Raw genomic sequence first — 21,197 nt, 5'->3', positions numbered from 1 at the left:
TCGAGAGGTTTTGGTTAGTCCCCTTGAGCTGGTCTCCGGCCTTGGTCTCCTGGTCTGCTTTTGAGGTCAGACAGGAGATGGGAGACCTGGCTGCACACCTGGCCTTCATACCCCTTCAGTCCACGGCCATACAGGTCTAGGGAGCCATAGAGAGCACCCGAGCAGGGAGGGACCTATGGAGGGGGAGGCCCAGTTGCCAGGAATATTCTCCCAGCTTCTCAGCTGCAGGCTGGAGGGCTTCCTGAGTAAGGATTTAAGAAAGTGTTGCGGGGTGTGGTCCCAGCTCTGTAATCTTCCCAGCTCGGCTGCTGATTCCCTGTGCACCTCATGCTGGGCCTCAGCCTCCACATCTGTAACACGGGACCGGTGCCCATACACTTTGAAGGCAGGCTTCTGAGGCCCCATTGTCCTCAGCTAATCTGCGCTCCTTCTGAGGGTCACAAGGCCTTGCGTGGTCAACCTCGGCAACCCCTCAGCCTCACTGTGGACATCTTCCTTCTGCTCTAATCGCACCGATGCCAGCAGCCCCTTCCCGTTTCTCTAACAATAAGCTCTGGCCTCTGGGTCTCCAAAAATGCCCTTTCCTCGTCCTGTTCTTCACCTGGCTCAGCTCCAGCCTAAATACATATCACTGCCACGGGAAGCCTGCCTTCTCAAGCCCTCTGGCCAGACAGGCCTTGGCAATGTGCCTGTAGCCCACGTCCCACGCCAGGGGTCAAGCGCACAACACCCAGGGCGTCAGTCTTCTGCCCTGAACAAGGGCTGCCTGTTGCAGCCACTCAGATCTGGGAGCTGCAAATGTTGCGACTCTTGAACGTGTTTCTGGAATCCCGTGCCTCGGGCACTGCAGGCCGTGCCACTCTGCTGCCTCGGCTGTGTCTCTCCTGCAGCTGGACGTGCTCACAGCGCGCTCCTCGGAAGCCCGAGGTCGCTGCAGAATCGCTGCCGCCGCGAAGCCTCCCTCACATCTCTCCCTGCACCAGCACCGCTGCCGTCCCCCGGCCACCACTTCCCTTTGTCCTTCCTCTACAAGGGCGGGACCTTGTCCGTTCAGCCCGCATGCCCAGCACAGGGCCTGGCCTCCGCCCACGCTCAGTTAGTGCTCACGGAACCAATCACAGCGGAGAGGGGGCCTGGGCACCCTCAGGGAGCCAGGAGGCTGTCACAGTCTTGAGGGCGCACCGCGCGCTCCGAGCTCTGCATGGCTGGGACCCGCCATCTTCACTCGGCGCTCCGGGCTCTCTGGGCCAGAGAGGGTGGCAATCCCCAAGTGCAGATGAGGCGGCGTGGCTCTCAGGCAGGGGTGGCCAGTCTTCAGCCATCGGCTCCGGTAGTGGCCCGGCAGCTCTCTTCTCCGTCCACTCCAGGCCCAGCCTGACCCAGAGGCTGAGCTGGCAGCGGCAGCCCCTGGCTCAAAATCTCTCTCCGTCCAGCTATTCCTGCTGCAGGTAATCCAACATGAGCGCACCATTTGGGGGTCAAGCATTGCCCTCCTTAACGTGTGAAGACTCCAGGAAGAGCCCCGTGTCTGGCAATATCCACACAACTAACAGATAAAAGCAATACCAGAGCTTCTTTGGCCTTTGATTTCCAAATCTGCTAAATGCATGTGATGCAGGAGAGTAAGAAGAAATGAGAGAGAATAGCTTCTGGCACAGGGCCTGGATCCTCTGAGGTCAGAGGAAAAGGACCTCTTCCATCGCGGGGCCGCCGCTTTCTCCAGGTTCAACACTCAGGCACAGGAGTCAGGGAAGCTCGCCGGCGTCTGGCCCTTCCTGCCCCAGCGCCGGCATGGAGCCGCCAGGACCTCTGGTCCACACCTGTCCACACGCAATTCACTACTGAACCACTGTGGCCCCGGCACTACCTGGGTGTCCCTAGTGGATAAGAAGGCTCTCAGAGGGCAGGCCTGACGCCCACACTCCCATCGCTGGCTCCTTGCCTAACAATACATACCTGGGACCCTGGGGAGGTCCCCTTCTTGGCTCCGTTACTGAATGACGGAGGGGAGGGGTGGGGGCCAGTGGCCCCGGGCCCCATGCACATGCCCCAAACCAGGCTCCATAGACACGCCCTTCCTGGGACCCAACCCCTTGAGTGTGTGCACACTGAGGTGGCTGGTGTTGGGCAGGGAAGGCGCCTACCTCGACACAGATCCTGTTCAATAAGTTTCATCTGCAGGTGGAATATCTGCTCCTGGAGTTTGCAGATGGCGTGTTTCGTTCTCTCGCGCCTTGTCACCATGTAGCACAGATTTCTAACCTGAGGAAACACAAGGGACATTTTCCGCCTTACTCAAGGGGGACGACCCCTGACCTTCCAGCCCTGGGGGCCACCACGGCCTAACATGCCCAGGACATCTGGGAATCAATTCCCAGACCCTGAGTGTCCTTAGCCCTAAGCCACAATTCCCTGGTACAAAACATGGGCCGAGCACAGCCTTGACCCTGTGGCCCTGGCTGAGCCCGTGAGCAAAGAGCATCTGGGTAGCTCAGGCTGGTGACTCCGCCTTCCTGGCCGAGTCAGCCACGCTGCTGCCCAAGGCCCTTCTAACACAGCTGCCCTCCCCTATGCTCACAGTGCACCAAGGCTCATCGGGCCTCGCGAGGTCACCAAGGCCATCCCTCTGCCTCTTCCTGTCCGAGGTCTCTTTCCCACCAAAGAAACTCTTCAGCCAGAGCAAAAGCCGCCGCCTATCCTGAGACACGAAAGGCCATGGTGCATGGAGCGAGAGAACCCCAGCACAACAGCTTCGAGCAGACAGGCAGTCGCCAACCCACCTGGGTCTACTTGCTGCTCTGGGACCTGAGCCAGGCCCACGCCTGCACTGGCCAAGGCCCCTCGTCCACATGGCCACATGCATGTGCTCAGCCAGAGACAGAACTCCTCGCAGGGCAGGGCGGGGCCCCTGACCTCCTAAGGCCAGCTAGGAACAGCCTCTCGCACTGGTCTGGAAGCACCTGAAGGATGGGCCATTTTTGCTCTGTTCACGTGACGACTTTCTCCAGTGTGCCCACCCTCACCAGCTGCTCTCTGGGCCAAGACCAGGCCCCTCCCCGAAACACTTCCTTGTTCTGGTGTCATCTTCAGTTTGGGTCAGAACTTCCAGTGGCAGGGACTGGCCAGGGGCTGCTGAGCTGAAATTCTGGGTCCCACCAGGGTCTCTCCAGCTAAAACTAGTACTCTGTCTCCAGTTGGGTTCCATCTTCAAGGTCAGGCTGCATGGCCTTAAGCTGCCTGGGATGATCTCTGGGTTTTAGAGCTCCCGGCCTGTTGTCATGGGCACCATTCTCCTGGACTGGGGGTGGCCGTGATCAGTCCTCGCTGTAGGCACGAGCATCCTCACCTCCCTCCCGGGCCTAGTTGTGAAGGAGGTCCCAGAACGCCTGCTTCCGTCCTGGCCTTGCAGGAAGACTCTCAGTGGCACTCACACTGGTGAGTGCACCCAGGATAGACAGGGAGCACCAGGCCATCCTAGCGGCCAGCACCTCCCAAGAGGGCAGCAGGGGCCCAGCCTGAGCACTCTTGCTCTGACACACTGGCCTGTCTGACCTCCTCAGGACCTCTCGCCAACCCATCTCCTTCCACACGTCCCTGAGCACAGGCTGTGGCTCTGGAAACTCCCGTGGTGTTGGGTCCTGGGCTCAGCAGTGAGCAATGCCACCTGGGTCCCTTTCTTCTCAGGATTTGTAGCCCAGCTGGGCAGACAAATGCTGACCAAGTACTGACAGGACCAGGCGGCCTGAACCAGACTTGGAGGAGATGAGCAAGGCTTCCTGGAGAAAGGGGCAGCTAGGCAGGGAGGGGCTGATCACAGAGAGGGAGACAGGCTGGGGACAGGAATCCAGAGAAAGGCCAGCCAGGGGAGAGGCAGAGTGAGGCCTTGTGCTAGAGAGTGAGGCTTTGAGGCCTCGCTGAGCCAGGCCAAGTGGAGCTGTGCAGAGATTTTGATGGCGATGTGTAAGTGCTGGGGTCCTTAATGACCCAGCTCCTCCTCATCTGCCCCATGGCTGATCCGTCAGTCAGCATGCCCATCAGTCCTTCCCGGGGACGCGACTCCTTGCCTCAGTCCCCTCGCCGCTTAGTCACCCCCATCATCTTCAGCTGGACCCCTCTGCCATCCCAGAGCAATCTTCTGAAAATGCAAATCCTCCAACGGCGTCTGTATGGAACCTCAGATGTAATTAGTTAAGATGAGGTCATACTGGATATGAGTGAGCCCTAACGCCACTAAGTCCTTATGAAAGGCCACGTGATGACACACACAGGGAGAATGCCACAGGACAACAAGGCAGAGACTGGAGTCATGGGTCTCCAAGTCAAGGCAGCCAGCAGCTAGGAGAGAGGAACGGAACACATCCCCCTCGGAGCCTGTGGAGGAATCAGCCTCGGCGACCTCTGGCCTCTAGTTTGTAGTACTTTGTTACAGTCGCCCCAGGAAACAAATATAGCTTCCTTCCTATCACAGTGAAAAAACACAGCCCAGAGCCTGTTCCGTCAGATCCAGTCACCTCAGAGCCCTGTCCCAACAGGCCTCCAGGCCTGCACCACCTCCCGTCACTTTCTGTCTGTGTCCAGCCCACTTCTGCCTGGGAGCCTTGGTGTACATTCTACTCTTCCCCCAGAGCTGGACCCATATCACCTCCAGAAGGCCTTCCCTGTCTGTGGCATATACACAGTCCAACACTATCTCCTTGTATCCCAGTCTGTTTTCTTCCTGGCGGTCACATGACCTAATAATGTGTGTGGGGTCAGTGGGGATGAAAAGAAGTGGATGGATTCATGGCTACTTTGGAGGCTTTAAAACAAACCAGTCAATATAACTAACTTCAAAACACATCAGTCAAGGTCCAGCTTTTTGAAATTTTCTAAAACATTCCATTCTGGAGTTTTCTCACACTTAAACCGAACCTCTTAAGGTAAGAACCAGATGAGGTGAGGCTCAGAGTTATAGATTTCTCCCCAAAGTATACTTAAATACTTCCTATTAAATCTGCCTGTAGTTTTCTGTTTCTCCTCTTTCATCTGAAACTCCAGAGGAAGGATTCCTCAGGCATGTCCAAAGAATTACTGGCATCAAGACCCCTAGGGCAGCTGATTAAAAACACAGACGCCCAGGCCTGGGGGCCTGACATACTTCCTGGGGGTGGGGTCCTCAAACCTACATCTCACGTGCTACTGTGAAGTCAGAAGGACTGCCCTCGGCCAGGGGCCCCACGGTGAGCTGCACAGGCTATTGCGTAGATGGTTCATTACAGGACAGGAAGAGAATAGTAGGATTACTGGCATATTTTTTATCCTATTAGAAATTCTGAATATGTTTGTTTTATAATAAACAGTGGTAGATATGAAAAGATATAAAAAATACAGAATATTACAGATAAATGCTCAATTTCCCCCTGATCTGGGCACAGTACACAATCAATAATGTCTGGACCATAGAAAACAGAAATGCTTCCTTCTGAGAATCCCAACTATGCCAACATTCTTTGGTTGGTACCCTAACCCTAACCCTGGAATCATCAACTACTTCTCTAATTTCTCCCAAGACGCTCGGTACCACAGCCACCTGTGACGGAATGCTGTAGAATTCCTCTCCTGGGATGGCTTTGGGGGACAAAGTATTGAGGCCACCTTAGAAGCTCAGCCAGGCTGTCAGGCTCCTCACACTGTCCTTATTGTTTTTTCTGGTTATAAAGATAAAATACTCTCTTAAAAAATAATCAAGTAACAAAGTCCTCCAAAACTAGGGCAGAGATTGGTAATAAAGGCAGGTTTTACATTTTGATGAAATTGTTTTGATGTCAGCAAATTTTGCCGAGAGAACCTGGATGTGGGCTGAGGAGAAAGGAAGAGCAGAGAGGACACACAGCCAGTTATCTGAAACTAGAATGGACCAGGGCTGGAGGAATTCATGGAGATGGAGGTAGTGGGAGGAGCAGGCTTGGACCTGTGGGCATGCTGGGCATGAGATGCTGGAGCTCAGGAGGGAGGTGTGGGCTGGAGTCCTTCCGATGGGGAGCAAAGCTGTGGAGCTAATGCAGCATTGAGAGCCCAGGCCGAGTGTGGCGGATGCTCACTAGACCAAGGAGAACTCAGAGAGGGAGAGCGAACTGGGGTATTAAGGGGGGATCTGGTCAGAGCATCAACAAGGGAAGTCATTCAAGAACAAGGGCATGATTGACTGTGGCAACCACGGCCGAGAGGGCCAGGGGACAGGATGGAGAAGTGACTGCGGGACCTTGGGAGACGGAGGAGGCTGCTGGCCCTGGTGGAAGGTTCTGCAATGTGGTGGCGGCAGCAGGAGTATGGCCAGAGTGGGAAGCAAGGAAGTAAGAGCAGTGAGGGATGATGGGAAAGGAGAGAAGGATGTGATGGAGAAACCCACGACTAGAGGGAGATGGGAAGGGAGGATTTGCTTTCGAAATTGGGAGAAGGTGAAATAGATTCAAATGCTGGTGGAATCCTGGAGACAAAGAGGGGGGAAGCGAAGAGAGACTTCTGTGCTGCAGGGCGGGGGCTGGAAAGGGACGCTTGGGCGAAGGGGCACAGAGGATCTCCTGGCACGAAGCTGGAGGGTTCTGGTCTGAGGAACAGGAAGTGAGGGTGGCTTGCAGAGCCCAGAACATTGCTTGCCCAGGCTGTGGGGCAGGCATCTTGGGGGACCCACCTTCTCACTGCTATGGGATCGATCCCGGTGGGCAGAGTGTGGCTCCTACTGGAGGAGGCTCTGGCAGGGGTGTGGCCTCCATACAGGGGCAAGAGTACAGGCAGCGAGCTAAGGCCAATGAAGAAAATAAGGGACAGTGAAGGGTAGAGGGTCTGGGAGGCAACTGAGCAGGGAGACTGTGGGTCAAGAGGGGAATGTGGGGATTTGGAGGTGGTGACAGGGTTTGAGTGGGACGGGGGCACGAATGGGATGAAAAGTCCCAGAGATGGGAGACGCAGGGATTGAGGAGCCAGAGTGTGGGAGGCCAAGGCTGCTTGGGTGGGCGGCCAGGCAGACCGCAGTCCAGGCACTGAGGACACAGTGAGTGGGGAGTGACCAGTGAAAAGGAAGCAGGTGCGGGGTCTTCCTCTCGGGGGAGAGCCGTGGGAAATGAGGTCTGGGGAAGGGGTTCCTCACTATTATCCTCCGCTGGGGTGTGTCTGAGAGCCGCCCCTGCCCGCTGAGCCCCACTCAGGCCAGGCCAGGCTCTCGAGTAAACCCCTGGTAACCAGATGCAGGCCCACAGGCAGCAAAGCCCTGCACAGCCGGAACTGCCTGCACGGTTGCTAGGGGACACGGCGCACTTGCTCGTTGTCGGTGCTGCAATGTTTTTGTCAGCGGTGAATAACTCTGGGAGGCCGCAGTGGCCACGCCTTCCCGAGCTGCCTACCAGGGCGGAGGCCTAGGGCTACGATGTTAGAAAAGCACATCTTCCATGGTGGCGGCAGCATGGCCCCAGCTCTTGCTTCTCTGAGCAAAACTCCTGCCTGGCCTTGGGGGCAAATCAATCAGGGAGGATGCAAGTCAATCAGGGAGGATGCCCTGTGATGCCAGGCACTGGGCCTGCCTTTCCATTCTCCATGGAGCCCCCACCCTGCGAGCCGGCCATCCTTCTACAAGCCAGAGCAGCAAGGATAACCACCACTAACCGGAGGGCACTGTGGTAGGCTCTGTCCCCCGTCTTCACTGGGACCCCTAAGGTTAGTGCGAGCCTTATCCCATTCTACCGACAAGGGAACTAAAACTCCGAGGAGTGGAAACTGAAACCCAGAAGGCCCAGAGCTGGGAAGTGCTGGACTGGATGCAAACCCTGGCTAGCCAAGGTCTCGATCTCTTGGTGGGTCCAGCCCAAGCTGGCCTGTGCGCAGTCACAGGCTGGATACGCTCGGCTGTCAGCACTGGGCCCTGGGCAGAGGCTGGACCTGCTGGCCATGCCACCAGCATTCATGGGTCTTTCCAGAAAGCCTCCCTGTAGCACAGTTCTCGGCTTTATTCACTCACTTCAGTCACCCACGCGTGGCTGTGAAAGCCCCCAAGGCTGGACCTGGAGGGGGTCCACCTGGCGCATGGCTTGCACACCCTCACTTTGCTCCCAGCTGGCGACGCAGCATTCTGACAGGCCTCCTGAGCCCTAAGGAGCTGCACAGATTAAAGCCGGGCCTGCCTCCTTTTCCTGGAGGAAGAGTGGGCTCACTTTGAAGGACTCGGTTCCCCGACCAGAGGGATCCATGTGGCAGCTCTTGTTGCCCCAGAGATGGCATCCTAAGCCTTGGCAAGGTTGACCCTCGGAGCACCTGTACCAGCTAACATGGGGGGTGGGGGAGTTTGGGGACTGACAAGAGGATGCTTTTGCCCAGGACATGAACAGAAGAGAAAATGAGCCAACAACCCTCTTTCTGACAAACCCCTCCCCTATTCAGGTCCAAATCCAACTCTTGGAACACACACGGTCCTCTGAGGCTTCCTGTCACTTCACCTCTCTGAGCCCCAGGTTCCTCACCTGCTCATTGGGGCTGAGAGTGCCCACCTTTTTCTAGGCTGATGATGAAATCAGCGAGCCTACCCGCTGGCCTCCCCACACAGCCTAGCCAGGGCCAGACACAGGGCTGACCAGCACAGACCAGAGAGCTCAGATCTGATGGAACCGCAGGAGGGAAAGCAGTGTGTTTGCACCGGAGACCGGCAGGGGGCCTAGGGCAGCTCTGGCAGTAGCTCTGAAGGGTTTGTACCTGATGGCCCTGCCACAGGAGACAGGAGGCGAGGCTGCCCAGGAAGTGGTGACTGCAATGTGGGTGGCCTTGCCCTCTGCCCTGCTGGAGCCAGGGACATTTGGTGCCACCCCCTGCACACCTCTCCCTTCTGACCCGGTGGCCGACGGGTTGTCAGGCAGTAAGCTCCCTCCCTCCAAGGCCAACAGGGCCGTTTCCCTTTGACCACGCGGAAGGGCAGGCGAGTGGGCCGCAGGTGGAGAAGTCCAGCTTCAGAGCCTCCACCTCATGCCCGCTCCCGCCTCCCCCACAGCACACCAGCTGTGGAGCTGCTCTACCCATTTTACAGACTTGCCAACGGAGCCACTGCTTCAGGCCACACAAGGCCTTCTAGAGTCTAGATGCTTGCACCCAGGGGTGTTTCTTCACATGACCTGGGGAAAGGTGGGCAAGTGTGTCTGTTGTGCAGGACACCGGGTCACCATCCCACATGGCCTGGAACCCTGAACTGAATGTCCCACACAGGGCGCCAGACCAGCACCTGGGATTCAGAGGACTGACCCAAGGACCAGAATATCCCGTTTCCTCCTTGGGCTGCCCCCAGCTCGGGGTGGCACTTTATTGGCTGGAGGTGGAAGAGAAGGGGTGCCAGAAAAGCCATGTGCCAGGATCCCTCACTTTCTCTCTGGGGGGAGTAGGAGGGATTAGAGGTTTTAGGATCCTCCATGCTCTTTCTGCTCCCCAACCTCTATAGCTCAGCCCCAAACCACAGAGTCTGTACCCCTTTGTCATCTCACTCGGCCCCCAAAGCTACCACCCTGGACCAAGCCAAGAACACCAGTCTCTCAGCTCGCAGCTGGGGGGGGTTTAGCCAACCCGCCCACTCCCTCCAGGCCCTTAGATTCCCCCTCGGGGTGAGTGTTTGGAAGTGGAGGTCACAGCAGGGCAGTCCCTGCTCGAAATCCTTCTGTAACTTCTAGACCACTTTAGTCCACCCACCATCCTTTCACCCCACAGAGGTGAGCCCACCCTCACCCCTCTGCTCACTCCATGTCCTCTGTCCGGCACCCCGGGGCGCCATAGTCACACCTGTCTTCCTCGCCCTGGCCTAGCACATTCTCGTTGGGCTGCTTCAGCTCACTCGGCATTCCCCGTTCCTCCCCTGCCTCTGACTCTAAGCAGGAGCTTGTGTGCTGCACCCGGGCAGGGCTCACAGGGGCCACAAATGGGGCCGGGAGCCAGGAGAGCTGGAAGCCTGGGTCCTTGCCCCAGCTCCAGTATCTCCAGCCTCATGACCCTTCACCAGGCCTTCCAAAGGGTTGGGACCAGAGGGACTCAGACCCAAGAGCTGGATCCTTCCCTGTTCTACAAAGTCAGTAACCTCCTCCCTGTATGAGACCCGGAGGCCCTCAACCCCTGGGCCAGAGGTCACAGTAGGGGTCCTGGTGAGCCACAGCTGCTCCAGGGCAGTGAGCAGTGGCCTGCGGGCAGGTGGGCGGCAGGAGCACTCACCCTCTCCAAGTCCTGCCGCAGGTGTGTGAAGAGCTTCAGGCGGCGGTACAGGACGTCCTGCTCCTGCTGGGCCAGGTTGTCCACCTCGTCGGTCTTGGGGGTCAGCAGCGGTTGGTTGGCATTGGCTTTCCTCTTCAGCTTCCAGTACTGGTAGATGAAATCGACCAGCGCCTCGGCCAGGTCCAGGCGCTCAGCCACCTCGGCCGGCTCCACCAGCTCGTAGAAGTCCTCCTCCAGCTGCTGCAGTCGCTGCTTGCGCAGAGTCACCTTCTCCAGGTCCTCGCCCGCCGGGCTGGGCTCCACCGGCTCCGATGTGGGCTCAACCCTCGGGCCCCCGTCACTGTGCTCCTGGCAGAATGACTTGAACTTGACCTCGTCGTTGTCTGCTAATATAGTCCGCATTTCTAGGCCATGGTCAAAGGCGCATGTGACGTGGAATGCCGTGATGCAGGAAGGCATGGAACACTGGAGGGACAGCAAGCGCAGTGTCAGACATGGGGGGAGCCCTCATGGGAGGTAAGAAGGATGTGGGCATCCCCCAGGGTTCCGAGAACCAAGAATGCGGTGAGACCCTAAATAAAATGGCATGGGCTCCTAACACCCTGGAGGGTATGGAGGGAGCTATGGCATTTGGGGAGGGGGTGCTGGGAAGGAAACAGGGTTCAGCACCTTAGACATGGGGAAGACAACAAGCAGATGACTGGACAAGCCCTCTGGGGGCAAGCTGCATGCCTGTGTGGGCAAAATGACTTTGGAATCAGAGACATCGAAAGAGACTGGTGAGGGGTCACTGCCTTCTCTGCTCCTGCAATGTCAGGGGAGCTGTACCCCCTTTGTCCTCTGGGAAGAGGGATTGGACTTAGACCCTTTCCTTCTCTTGCCCAGTCAGCACCTGCCCCTCCCCCCAGCCTTGGATGGTCGTGGGCAGCTGATAACTGTCTCAGCAATAACCCATCCAACTATTAGTGGCCATTTCCGCTGCACTCACAAGCCATTCTGAAAGCCGTACAAATGGGCAGAGGCACAGTTAGTGTTTGCAATGACAACTGTTCCTGGAGAGACTCGGGAGAGTCAGGATATCCCTACCTCCCAGCCTATAGACCAGTAGCAGTAATATCACCTGGAACTTGCTAGAAATGCAAATTCTCAGCCCCACCCCAGCCATCTGTGTTTTAACAAGCCCTCGGGTAACCAAAGATCACACTAGGATTTGGAACCCCTGCTGTCAATGGACTACTGCAGCCCTGCCCTGTGTGGCAAGAGCCTAACTTTGATTCCCACGCCTGCTACATGTCATGCTTGATGCCAGCAGCCAGGCCAATGCATTTATTAAGCACAAAGAAACCTGGTCATGAGCTTAATAAGTCAAAGTCCTCAGCACTCCAATGGGATGGTAAGCCTTGGTTTCAAGGCCTGCCCCCTGTGCCTAGAGGAATGGGGGATGGAGGAATGCCCCCGACGTGGGGTTCTGACTGGTCCCAGTCTCAGCTTCCTTGGCCCATTAGTGGCTCTGTGTGTAGCACCACAGGGCGGGTGGCGGGGGGTGGCACCTGGCTCCTGCATGGGCTCCCGGGCAGCAGCGAGGTGAAGTGGCCATGTACCTGGATGCAGGTGCCCGTGCACTCCTTGCACAGGCTGCAGGACAGAGCCCAGCGGCTGGCTGGGATATGGGAGATCTTGGTGATGGGCTCCATCTTCTCGGGGCAGCCGATGCTGACCTGGGCAGGACACAGGGAGCTACATCAGGCCTCTTGTCCTCAGCCTGCCCCAAGGATCCCCACATGGGGGCCTGTCTGCTGACACCAGGTGGGAGGCAGACAGGACAATGGGAGAGCCCCAGAATCCCAAGTCCTCCCTGACCGTCCCAAGCTGACCACTGGGTGAGTGTGGGCTCCCCTGCGACAAGTCTTACATTGTTTGTGTCTGTGTGAGACAGTGCACATCAGTAGTGTAACTGACTGTGTGTGCCTACAATTGTGTGGCCCTCGAGACAGAGATGTGTGTGTCTAAATGAGTACATGCAAGCTCCCCTCTCTTCTATACCTCAGCCCTTTGTCAATAGCATCTTCCGAGTTCTTATCATAATTTGTATTTATCTTATTTATTTTTCTGGGCAACAAGTAATGGTGTCAGGGTCAGGGTAGCATCTCCTCTTGGAGGCCTCCAGGGCCTTTGTTTAGGCTCCTGCGTCTCCTATGGGGACTATACCCATGTCTGCATCTCCTGGGCACAGCCCCCCACCCCCCACTGCCTATGCCTAAGGATGGAGGAGCCCCTGCCCAGAAGTCCTAAACCAAAGGGCCCCCATGGTGGGGTCCTTGCTGGTTCTCTCTGTCCCAGGGCATGCTCAGTGGAAGCAAGTGACCACTGCTGACACAACCACCATTATCACAGAACCTGCAATGTGGGTCTCAGCAAGGACCTTCAGCTTGGAGCCCAGGAAGGGGAGGGCCACCTGGCTTGCTTCCGGGCACGGCAGCATTAGAGTGAGGCCTCATTCTGGGTCACGGCACATAACAGGGCCGGGGCTGACACTCCAGTAGATTTCAGCATTTCCCATTTCAAATAAAATGGGATGCCCTCTGGGAGCCCAGGGCCTCTGCGACCTCACTGTGGACCTAGTCTGTAAATCCACGGTCCCTCCCCACCTAGACTCAGACCCAGGCCACCCCTCTATCTAGCCACAGCCCCAGTAGCAGGCCCACTATCCGACTTTCAATTCGGCTTGCCACCCAATTTCCTTTCAGGTCAGCTGGCCTACTTCTGTTTTAAAAAGGCAGCTTGACTTTGGTTGGAACCACGGCCTCGATGGGGGTGGACCCACAGCCTGCTTTCCCCAGTCAGCTGCCTGACTTTTGTCCAGCTCTCAGACCTGCCGCTGGATTCCCAGGGTCCATTTCCCCTGGAAACCACCACCTGAGTTCTGACCATGTCCATAGCAAAGGTCCCCGGGGGCTCCAGTGTTTTCCAGCTCAACATCTGAGATCCCATGTTATGTGGACCATCTCCCTCCTTTCCCAGAGCTCTGCCACCCCAGTTCTGAGTTCCACACAGACCTACTTCCCCAGGCACCCCCCGCCCCCCTGCCCACCTCAGGAATCCACAGAGCGCAGCTGACGTGCACCCACTTGGTCCCACTTCTAGTCGGCTTCAAGGCTCCTCCTCGCTTGGGGCAGAGCAGGCACTTTGGCTGGACACCCAGGGCACACGTCCGGCACAGCCAGCTGCCTGTGGGCACCTTGAGGATCCCATAGCAGGCCTGGGAAGAGAGCAGGGTGGTCACAGGTCGGAGGCATTGGTCAACTTGCATCTGGTCAGGAGTCGGCTGTGACTGTCCCAGCCCCTACCCGGGCTAGGAGCCACAAAGCTACCCTAGTGCCAGGCTCTGGCAAGGAGACCTCCTGAGGACTTGTCTGTGTTGTGTGCCAGAAATGCCACCATTTCAGTCCTCTGTGAAAGGGCTCAGGTCTGCCCTCTGCTGGGAGGACTATCACTTTAGCCCGAGGGTCCTAATCAGTGAGGAAGTGTCCACGCTGCCTTCCGCCTAGTGTGTTTTGGTGTGTATACTGCCTGAGGACAAGGAGCAGACCTTCCATCTTTTTTCACAGGCGTCTGTGAAGGGGGTCCTCCTAGTCATGTGAGGGTTCATGAACCTAAGAGCTGCTGAGTATAAGGGGTGTGGATGAATGGGGTGTACTGCCTCCAACCACCGGCCAGGGGAGGCCTCTCTGAGCTCCCAGGAGACAGTCCAGCAGCACTGTGTGTGGGGGAGGGCAGGCGGGTGTCAAAGTCAGAGCCAGAGCGGGTCCATTATGTTCTAGTCAGGTCTGCAAACATGGCCCAGGGATGCCCAAGGTCCAAGGGTTTATATCAACAATGGTAACAAACACTTGGAGCCCTTATGATACTGTGCGAAGCCAACAACTCAGACCTTACTACCACCTAATCTTATGTACAGCTGAGGAGAGAGAGGTCCGGAGAGGCTAAGAAACTCGCTCTAGACGACAGAGCTTGTAAAGGGCAGAGCCACAATTTGAAACTAGGCAGCCTGGCTCCAGGCTCTGCTCTCAATCACGACACTGAGCCGCCTCTTTGTCGTCCAGGATGGTGAGGAGCAGAGGAGGAAGGCAGGGGCAGTGTGCTCGGTGGGGAGCCTGCCAGGAGAGGACAGAAAGATCATCCAACGGGCCTTTCCTCAGGTCTGGCTGATGGAGCTGGCCCAGCACCACCGGGCAAGCATGCCAGTCCCTGCCTCCCACCCTGCCCTTCTTCCTAGGAGCCTGTGCCCACAGTGCTGCTACACTCCCAGTCAGGACGCCCAGCTCCGGGCAGGGGCCCGCCGGGCTGCGTGTGAGGACCCAGTGTGGAGAGGGGCCTTTGGGGGGCTGGCCACCTGGTGCACGCAGACGTTGCATTTGTCACAGAAGACCATCTCGTTGCCGTCTTCGCCCTCGGGGGAGCGGCACACGTCACAGACGACGTCCTCATCATACTCGATGCCCAGCCCCTCCTGCGTCTCAATGGCCCGCGCCATGTTCTGGTGGCACAGTGTCTCCAGCTCCTCCAGCACACGCTCCAGGGTCAGCTCGTCCAGCGCTGGCCTCTCTGTGAGGACGACAGGGGAGGGAGTGAGAAGTGTGGCTTTTCAGGGCAGATGGATGGGAGGGTTTCCACTCATCTGGTGTGACCTGGGAAAACAGGTGGGCTGTCGTGGGCCTCGGCTCCATTGTCTGAAAACTGAATGGGCTGGACCATCCGAGCTCAAAGGCCCCGGGGCCTGTCGTGGTGTTCTGACACTAGACAGCCTGCCTGCAACCACACACATGAAGTGTACATGCAGAGAGCATCTCCGGGATGCGGCTGGCTCCATGGGGAATCCACTGCTTGAGCTGTGTGTATGGGGGACCTTTGAAGGTGGCTGGATATGACAGAGCTGGCCCTGGTACATGTTAGTGGACTCCAGCCGGGAAGTCCATGCTCACGCTTCATGTAACAGTCACGCTTACTAAAACTCTGTTCCCAAGAACTGTCAATTACATGCTAGTATCACCCTCACCTGACAGCTACAGAAACTGAGGCACAGAGACACCAATAAATTCTCCAATCAGTCATGCTGCAGGGACTGTCACCCAGATCCATTCAGTGCAAAAGCCCAGTCGTGGCTGCTGTCCTTCTGAGGGTGAGGATGCTGGGATTCAGAAGAAAGCCCTGCCTGGCCTGCCCCGATCCCATTCTCGGCCTGGCAGGTCACCTACCCATCTCCTTGAGCTCCAAGTTGATGAGCTCCAGCCAGTAGGCGTCAATCTCGTCCAGGTCATAGCGGCTGCCCCCTGGCCAATCAGGCTGGGAGCCCTCGCCAAGTTCGGAGCTGCTAGGGGACACCTGGGAAGGGGGGCCTTCCAGCGGCGGGAGGATCCTAGGAAATCAAGAGGGGGTGGTGTCATGAGGGGAAGGACCCTCAGCCTGCCACCCTTGCTAGGTCTGGAGGCATCTGGTGAGTTGGCCAGCCCAGCTGAGGACCTAGTGAGACAAGCAGTGCCCACACTTCACGCCCTTCTTATACTTCCTTCTCCCACCTGCCCACCCTGCAGTCTCAGAGGACGATGCGCGAGCAGGAAGGAAAACAAAGGGCTGTGGGCAGAGTGGAGGATGAGCGTGGGGGCTGACCCACAGCCCGTGCACATCCATCCATACACATCCGTTCTGCTCTGAGCGGGCACCTGGGCCTTAGCTAACGCCCCAGGCCCTGGATCTGCCCTGCCCCGGCCCGTAGGAGGCATTCCAAGTGCCGTCCTAGGCAACTTCCCGTGCCAGCCACTCTGGGACACGTGGAACAGAGCCAGGTGGGCTCCAGGTCCTTCAGCACAGCCCTCGAGCTGCGGAGAGGCCAGGATTGTCCCCATGCCCTCACCGGCCCTGGTTCCTCCTTCACCACCAACCCGAGGAGAAATGAGGCCAGGTTTCCTCTGGGTGAAGAGGAGTCCTCTCTGGCTACATTACTGCAACCCAGGGTGGCCCTTTCCACATAGAAAAGGTCTACCGCCACAGAGAGCAGTGTTGTCCACACACCTTGCCCTTCCCCCTCCAAAGAATGTCACCTGAGCAGCGAGTCTCTGTCTACAGTGCTCCCCTCACCCCAAGGGGACACTGCCTCCCCTGGATACTAAGATGCACCTACTACAGTCCCAGATCACACTCCGGAAACCCTCCCTCAGGCATGGTGCTGCCTCTGAGGCAGCTTGGAAGGGCCGTGGCTGCAGAGTGGGGACTCAGCCCTGCTGCCCACTTAGTGGGTACTTCTGGGCAAGCCACTTAACTTCTCTGTGACCTCATTCCAACAACGGGCCAATAAGAATAGTATTTACCTTCTATGGTTGGTGTGAAGAGGAAATGCATGAAAACCTGTAAAGCCCCTAGAACAGTGCCTGGCACACAGTACGCCCTCCATGTGTGAGTGTGTCTTTTAAGACCTCTGAACATCACTACGCTCCTTCTGAAATGGAATAGAGCGCTTTTTGCCTTGGGAGGGCACATGCCCCCTCTTGGTTCAGCGGTGTGCTGCCCCTCAGTTCCTGGTACCAGTTCAAAATGCCAGCTTCCCCTCCCCCTCCCCACTGGTTGCCATGGTTATGGCTGTGGAGCCTGGCCTCTCTGGCCAGCCCTGCCTGCGGGGCTGAGAGGCCTCTCACTTGCCCAGGAGGCCTCCTGGGGTTGGAGACAGGGCTGCCAGGGGCTGTGACTCAGAGCAGACAGGAGAAGAGGGCAGGGCCCTGGACTCCAGGAAATGCCTTGGTGTCAGCAAGAGGCAGGAAGGATGAAGGAGACAGGAGGCAGAATGGCCTCCAGACCAGGGGGGAAGCCCAGAGGCAGTTGAGGGGGGCAAGGAGGCTTGGTGCCACCTTTCCACACAGAGGTCCAGATTAAAGAAGGCTTTGGGTGATGATGATGATGCTGGCACAACTCCCCCAATTCCCTTAAAAGGTCATTTCTTTTTTAAAAAAATATATTTTTACTGGTTTCAGAGAGGAAGGGAGAGGGAGAGAGAGATAGAAACATCAATGATGAGAGAGAATCATTGATTGGCTCCCTCCTGCACGCCCCCCACTGGGGATCGAGCCCATAACCTGGGCATGTGCCCTGACCGGGAATCAAACCTGTGACTTCTGGGTTCATAGATCAATGCTCAACCCCTGAGCCATGCCAGCCGGGCCCCCAAAATAGAAGCAAGATGAACACTCTGTCCTACAAAATTACGCCTTTCCTCATGAGACTCTTATTTGAATTAATACTTTCTTTTAAAAACACAGACTGATTTCTGTCATGACCCTCCTTTGTGCCCCCAGCATATGCTTAGTTGGGGTTTTGGATAACTTTTGCCCAAATGCCCACCACCTACTGGCATAACTGTCCACACCTTATACTCAGGCAGTTGCCACCTGGCCAGAGCTCTTGGGGCCAATATCACATTCCTTTCTCTGGGAAGTGGGGTTAAGAGGCTCATCAGAAAGGCATTTCCTGTGCTTCCTGGGCCTCACCTTCATCCGTTTGGCCTCTTCTGGCTCTGGCTAAGGAGGAAGCTCTTGCATCAGGCATGGACCAGCCTGACCCTAGGCCAAGGTCTCAGTCTCAGCTGCAGCCAGCTGTACTGAGGTCAGCTGGGAGGAGGTGGGCGGCTGGGCTGGGATCTGGGAGCGGGGAGGGGTCTCTACTCCAAAAGACCAAACAGACACCAGGGGTTGGTTCAGCCTGGGGCTGGGTCTTTTGGACACACTGAGGGAGCAGCGTAAACCCTCACTCAATTCATGATCTGGGGGCAAGACAGATTCTCATTACCCAGACACATTTCAGACCACGAGGTGGGCAGACCTGCCCAAGGGCCAGGGAAGATGGGGGAAGGAGGCAGAGACAGAGGGGCCTAGGGGAGCAGCCAGGGAGGGCAGTCAGAACCAACATGCAGGGTGATCAGGGCACAGGCTCTCTCTGGGCCTCACAGAGGTAACCCAGGGCTTGTTCCCAGGGCCTGTGATTTCCTGGCCCAGCCCACTAGGCCCTGACAGTCATGCAGGGAATTCCCCAGAATTTCCCAACTTCCTCATCTATAAAATGGGGACAGTAATATGTACTTTATAGGGCTAATATGATAATTAAGTGAGAAGATGAACATAACAGGCTCAGCACAGCAAGTTGTCAGGAAGAGAGTTCCTATGAGAATTTTGACGATAGTGGCTGCCACGCTGGCCTCCAGGCGAGGGCTGTGCAGTAGGAGGTGCTGAAGAAGGTGGAGGGAGATGGGAAGAAGGGGCATGGAGATCCCTCCAAGAGCGCACCCTTCCCTGCCTGCAGTCTCTCCTCTTCAAAGAGCATGGCCAGGCCAGGCTGCCTGGCTCCTGTCAGCTTACAGCACATGCATATGTGGGGAATGCACCCAGCAGAGCCAGAGCTGCCTGAACAAGTGCTCTCCTCTTGATGTCAACAGATAAGGCAGGCTGAAGCCAAGCTACTGGTGTGGAAGCATCTGCAGTTAATTACCCAGGCCAGCGATGCTTCCCGAACCACCTGACACTGACATCAAGGAGAGGGGACAGACTGCTGGGCTAAGCCTAATCAGGACCCACCTCTTTCCACCCAGCTGGTGCCCCCCGCTCATTACCCTGGGCTCCTGGCCCATGTTTTCTCATTCAGTCCTCACCAGCACACCATCGGGCAGGTACTGTTCTTAGCTCCGTTTGACAGAGGAGAAACAGGCTCAAAAGGGCAATAGCAGTTCTTGTCTGCAGAGGGGAGGGTGTGGAACTGGCTAGAAGCTTGCCCCACATTTGTGGCCCTGGGCAGGGGATGTGGAGAGTAAGTTCTTCCTCCAAGTCTCATGTGTTTCTCCCAGAGACTCTGAAGCTCCCTGATTCTAAAGGCCTCAGACCAGTGCTGGTAGGCACTCAGCCCTCAGGAGCCCAGGAGGATGAGCCCTGCGCAGTACCCAACCCTGACTGAGCACCTGCGCAGGGATTAGCTTTGCCTCTATAATCCATGCCCAGCACAGGCCTGGCACCAAGAGGGCACTGGGTGTCTGTGAGCCAGTCATGGGTGTGGCTGCCAGGAAGCAGCAGTGCCAATGTCATGGGAGGTGACAGCTGTGATCTTTGCCCCAGGCCCGGTCAAATGGGCCTGAGCAAGAGCTCTGGGGCTGCCAAGGCCAGGAGTGGACTGCTAATAACACAAGCTGTCCAACCCTGGCGAGCTGGTGGGCGGGGGAGGGCAGGGCAGCAGGCCCCTCTGCCCCAAGACATGACTTGGAGGGTTTCCCAGGGCACAGAAGGAAGCACTTGGCTGAACTTTGTTGCTGGAGGCCTGGCCCATGGCCACGAGGCTACCTCCTGACAAGAGCACCAGGGGTCTCTCTGACCCACAAGCCCAGAGGACTCAGCCCTGGCAGGGGGCCTCCTAGGAGGCTGGTCACAGCAGCTGCTTCCTGAGCATCCCTCCCACTAAGAACTCCTTACAAAGGTTTAAGAAGTCAAGAGCATGGCTTATCCCTGTCTTAAGGAGTCATTAAAAGTCTGCAGATTTCCCTGATTAAGACGTGCTTGTGGGACCCAGTCTGGACCGACATCAAGCTAATCCGAGCCAGTTTTTACTGAATACTTGTGTGCCAGACCCTGTGCCAAATGCCTTTCAGGCATCATTTCCCTACATCAACTCCACCACCGTAGGAGGTAAACATTATTGTCATCATTCCCATTTCACAGACAAGGAAACCTGAGGCCCAGGGAGATTATATTTCTGGCCCAACATCATACTGACAGTGAATGGCCATTTGAACCTAGGCTGTCTGGCTCCACCGCTGAGCCCAAGCCCAAGAGGTTAGTCTCAAAGGTAAACTGCTAGTATTTCTGGAATATTTCAATGGTTTATGGGCCAAAAAAATCTAAGACAAAATAAAGCTAGGCTAGTAAGGAGTCCCAGGACTGGTGGATCCCATGTGGGGTCCTAGCCCCCCCTTCTTCCTCTGCCTGAGCCCCTAGCCTGGGCTGCCCGGCTCACCTCACCACGGGTTCTGGAATGGCCTCTGCCCCGGCGGGCACCTGCACACCTTTCTCCCATTCCTGTCGCCACGGATCCGCCAGGATGTAGTAGTCATCCGGGCTGAGCTGGTATGAGTCTGGGATCTTCATCGCTGTGATCAAGTCTGTCCGGAAAACCTGTGGGGAGCAAGGATGGCGAGAGTGGCTTCAGACTGCCTCCGGGTGGTCTGCTCCCCAGGCAAGGGGAAGAAGAGGCAAATACAACTCAAGTGGGCTTTCTACCCACTCACTTAAAGTCAGAAGCCAACACAAATGCACTAAGTGCAATAATGCATCTTCTCTAAACCCAGCACAGTGCTTTGCACACAGCAGGTATTCAATAAATGTGTTAAACTGAATTCATATGTGTTCTGACCTGTTAAAGGACAAAGTGATGGATGGGAGTGGACCTCAGAGGGAACAGGAAAGGCTGGGAAAGGCAAAAAAAAAAGAGGCCTCTGTGAATGCAATACTGCCATTAAGTGACTGTTCGGGGAATTTCTGTCAAATGCTTAAAATTATGTTTGTAGTTGCAAACATGGTGCTACAGGCACAGTGGAGATGTAAAGACTGCAGGGCACCAACCAGGGCAAACGAAATGCCAGGACCTTATGCAAACAGCTGAGGGGAGGTGGGGTTTGGAGCAACCCCAAAGAAACACTTCCCATGGGTCAGGGTCTCTAAAGTCTCTCAAGAACAAGGACACCAGGTCCCTGTTCAGCAGGGGCTCCCCAGTCCCATCCTCTGTGTGTGATGGGGTAGGAGGATGGGATTGGATTCCTTCTCAATCAAGCCCATCCAAGTCCCCTCAGAGCCAGGCCATTGAGTGGACACACCCTCATGCTCTGGTCTCCTCTGGTCACTCAGGAAATTGTTCCTCCCAACCTTCTGCCTGCTGTGCCCCCATCTCCCCAAACAGTCTCTAAGCCC

At 56.6% G+C, this 21,197-nt stretch overlaps 1 protein-coding gene across 5 annotated transcripts in view; it reads right to left on the bottom strand.

Annotated features, from left to right (window-relative positions):
- JADE2 (jade family PHD finger 2) overlaps window positions 1-21,197 on the bottom strand; it is a 50,469-nt gene that overhangs the window by 4,118 nt on the left and 25,154 nt on the right. For all 5 annotated transcript variants that reach the window (XM_079771422.1, XM_079771425.1, XM_079771421.1 and 2 more), the window contains 7 exons: window positions 20,248-20,405; window positions 15,465-15,625; window positions 14,603-14,814; window positions 13,301-13,468; window positions 11,811-11,927; window positions 10,210-10,674; window positions 2,145-2,262 (listed from right to left, as the gene is read on the bottom strand). In XM_079771422.1, the coding sequence (XP_079627548.1) occupies window positions 2,145-2,262; window positions 10,210-10,674; window positions 11,811-11,927; window positions 13,301-13,468; window positions 14,603-14,814; window positions 15,465-15,625; window positions 20,248-20,405 (1,399 nt within the window). The remainder of the gene's footprint in view (window positions 1-2,144; window positions 2,263-10,209; window positions 10,675-11,810; window positions 11,928-13,300; window positions 13,469-14,602; window positions 14,815-15,464; window positions 15,626-20,247; window positions 20,406-21,197) is intronic.

The sequence above is a fragment of the Cnephaeus nilssonii genome, assembly GCF_951640355.1.
Source record: "Cnephaeus nilssonii genome assembly, chromosome: 5".
Lineage (NCBI taxonomy): Eukaryota > Metazoa > Chordata > Mammalia > Chiroptera > Vespertilionidae > Cnephaeus > Cnephaeus nilssonii.
This window is presented reverse-complemented; position numbering and strand designations above follow the sequence as displayed.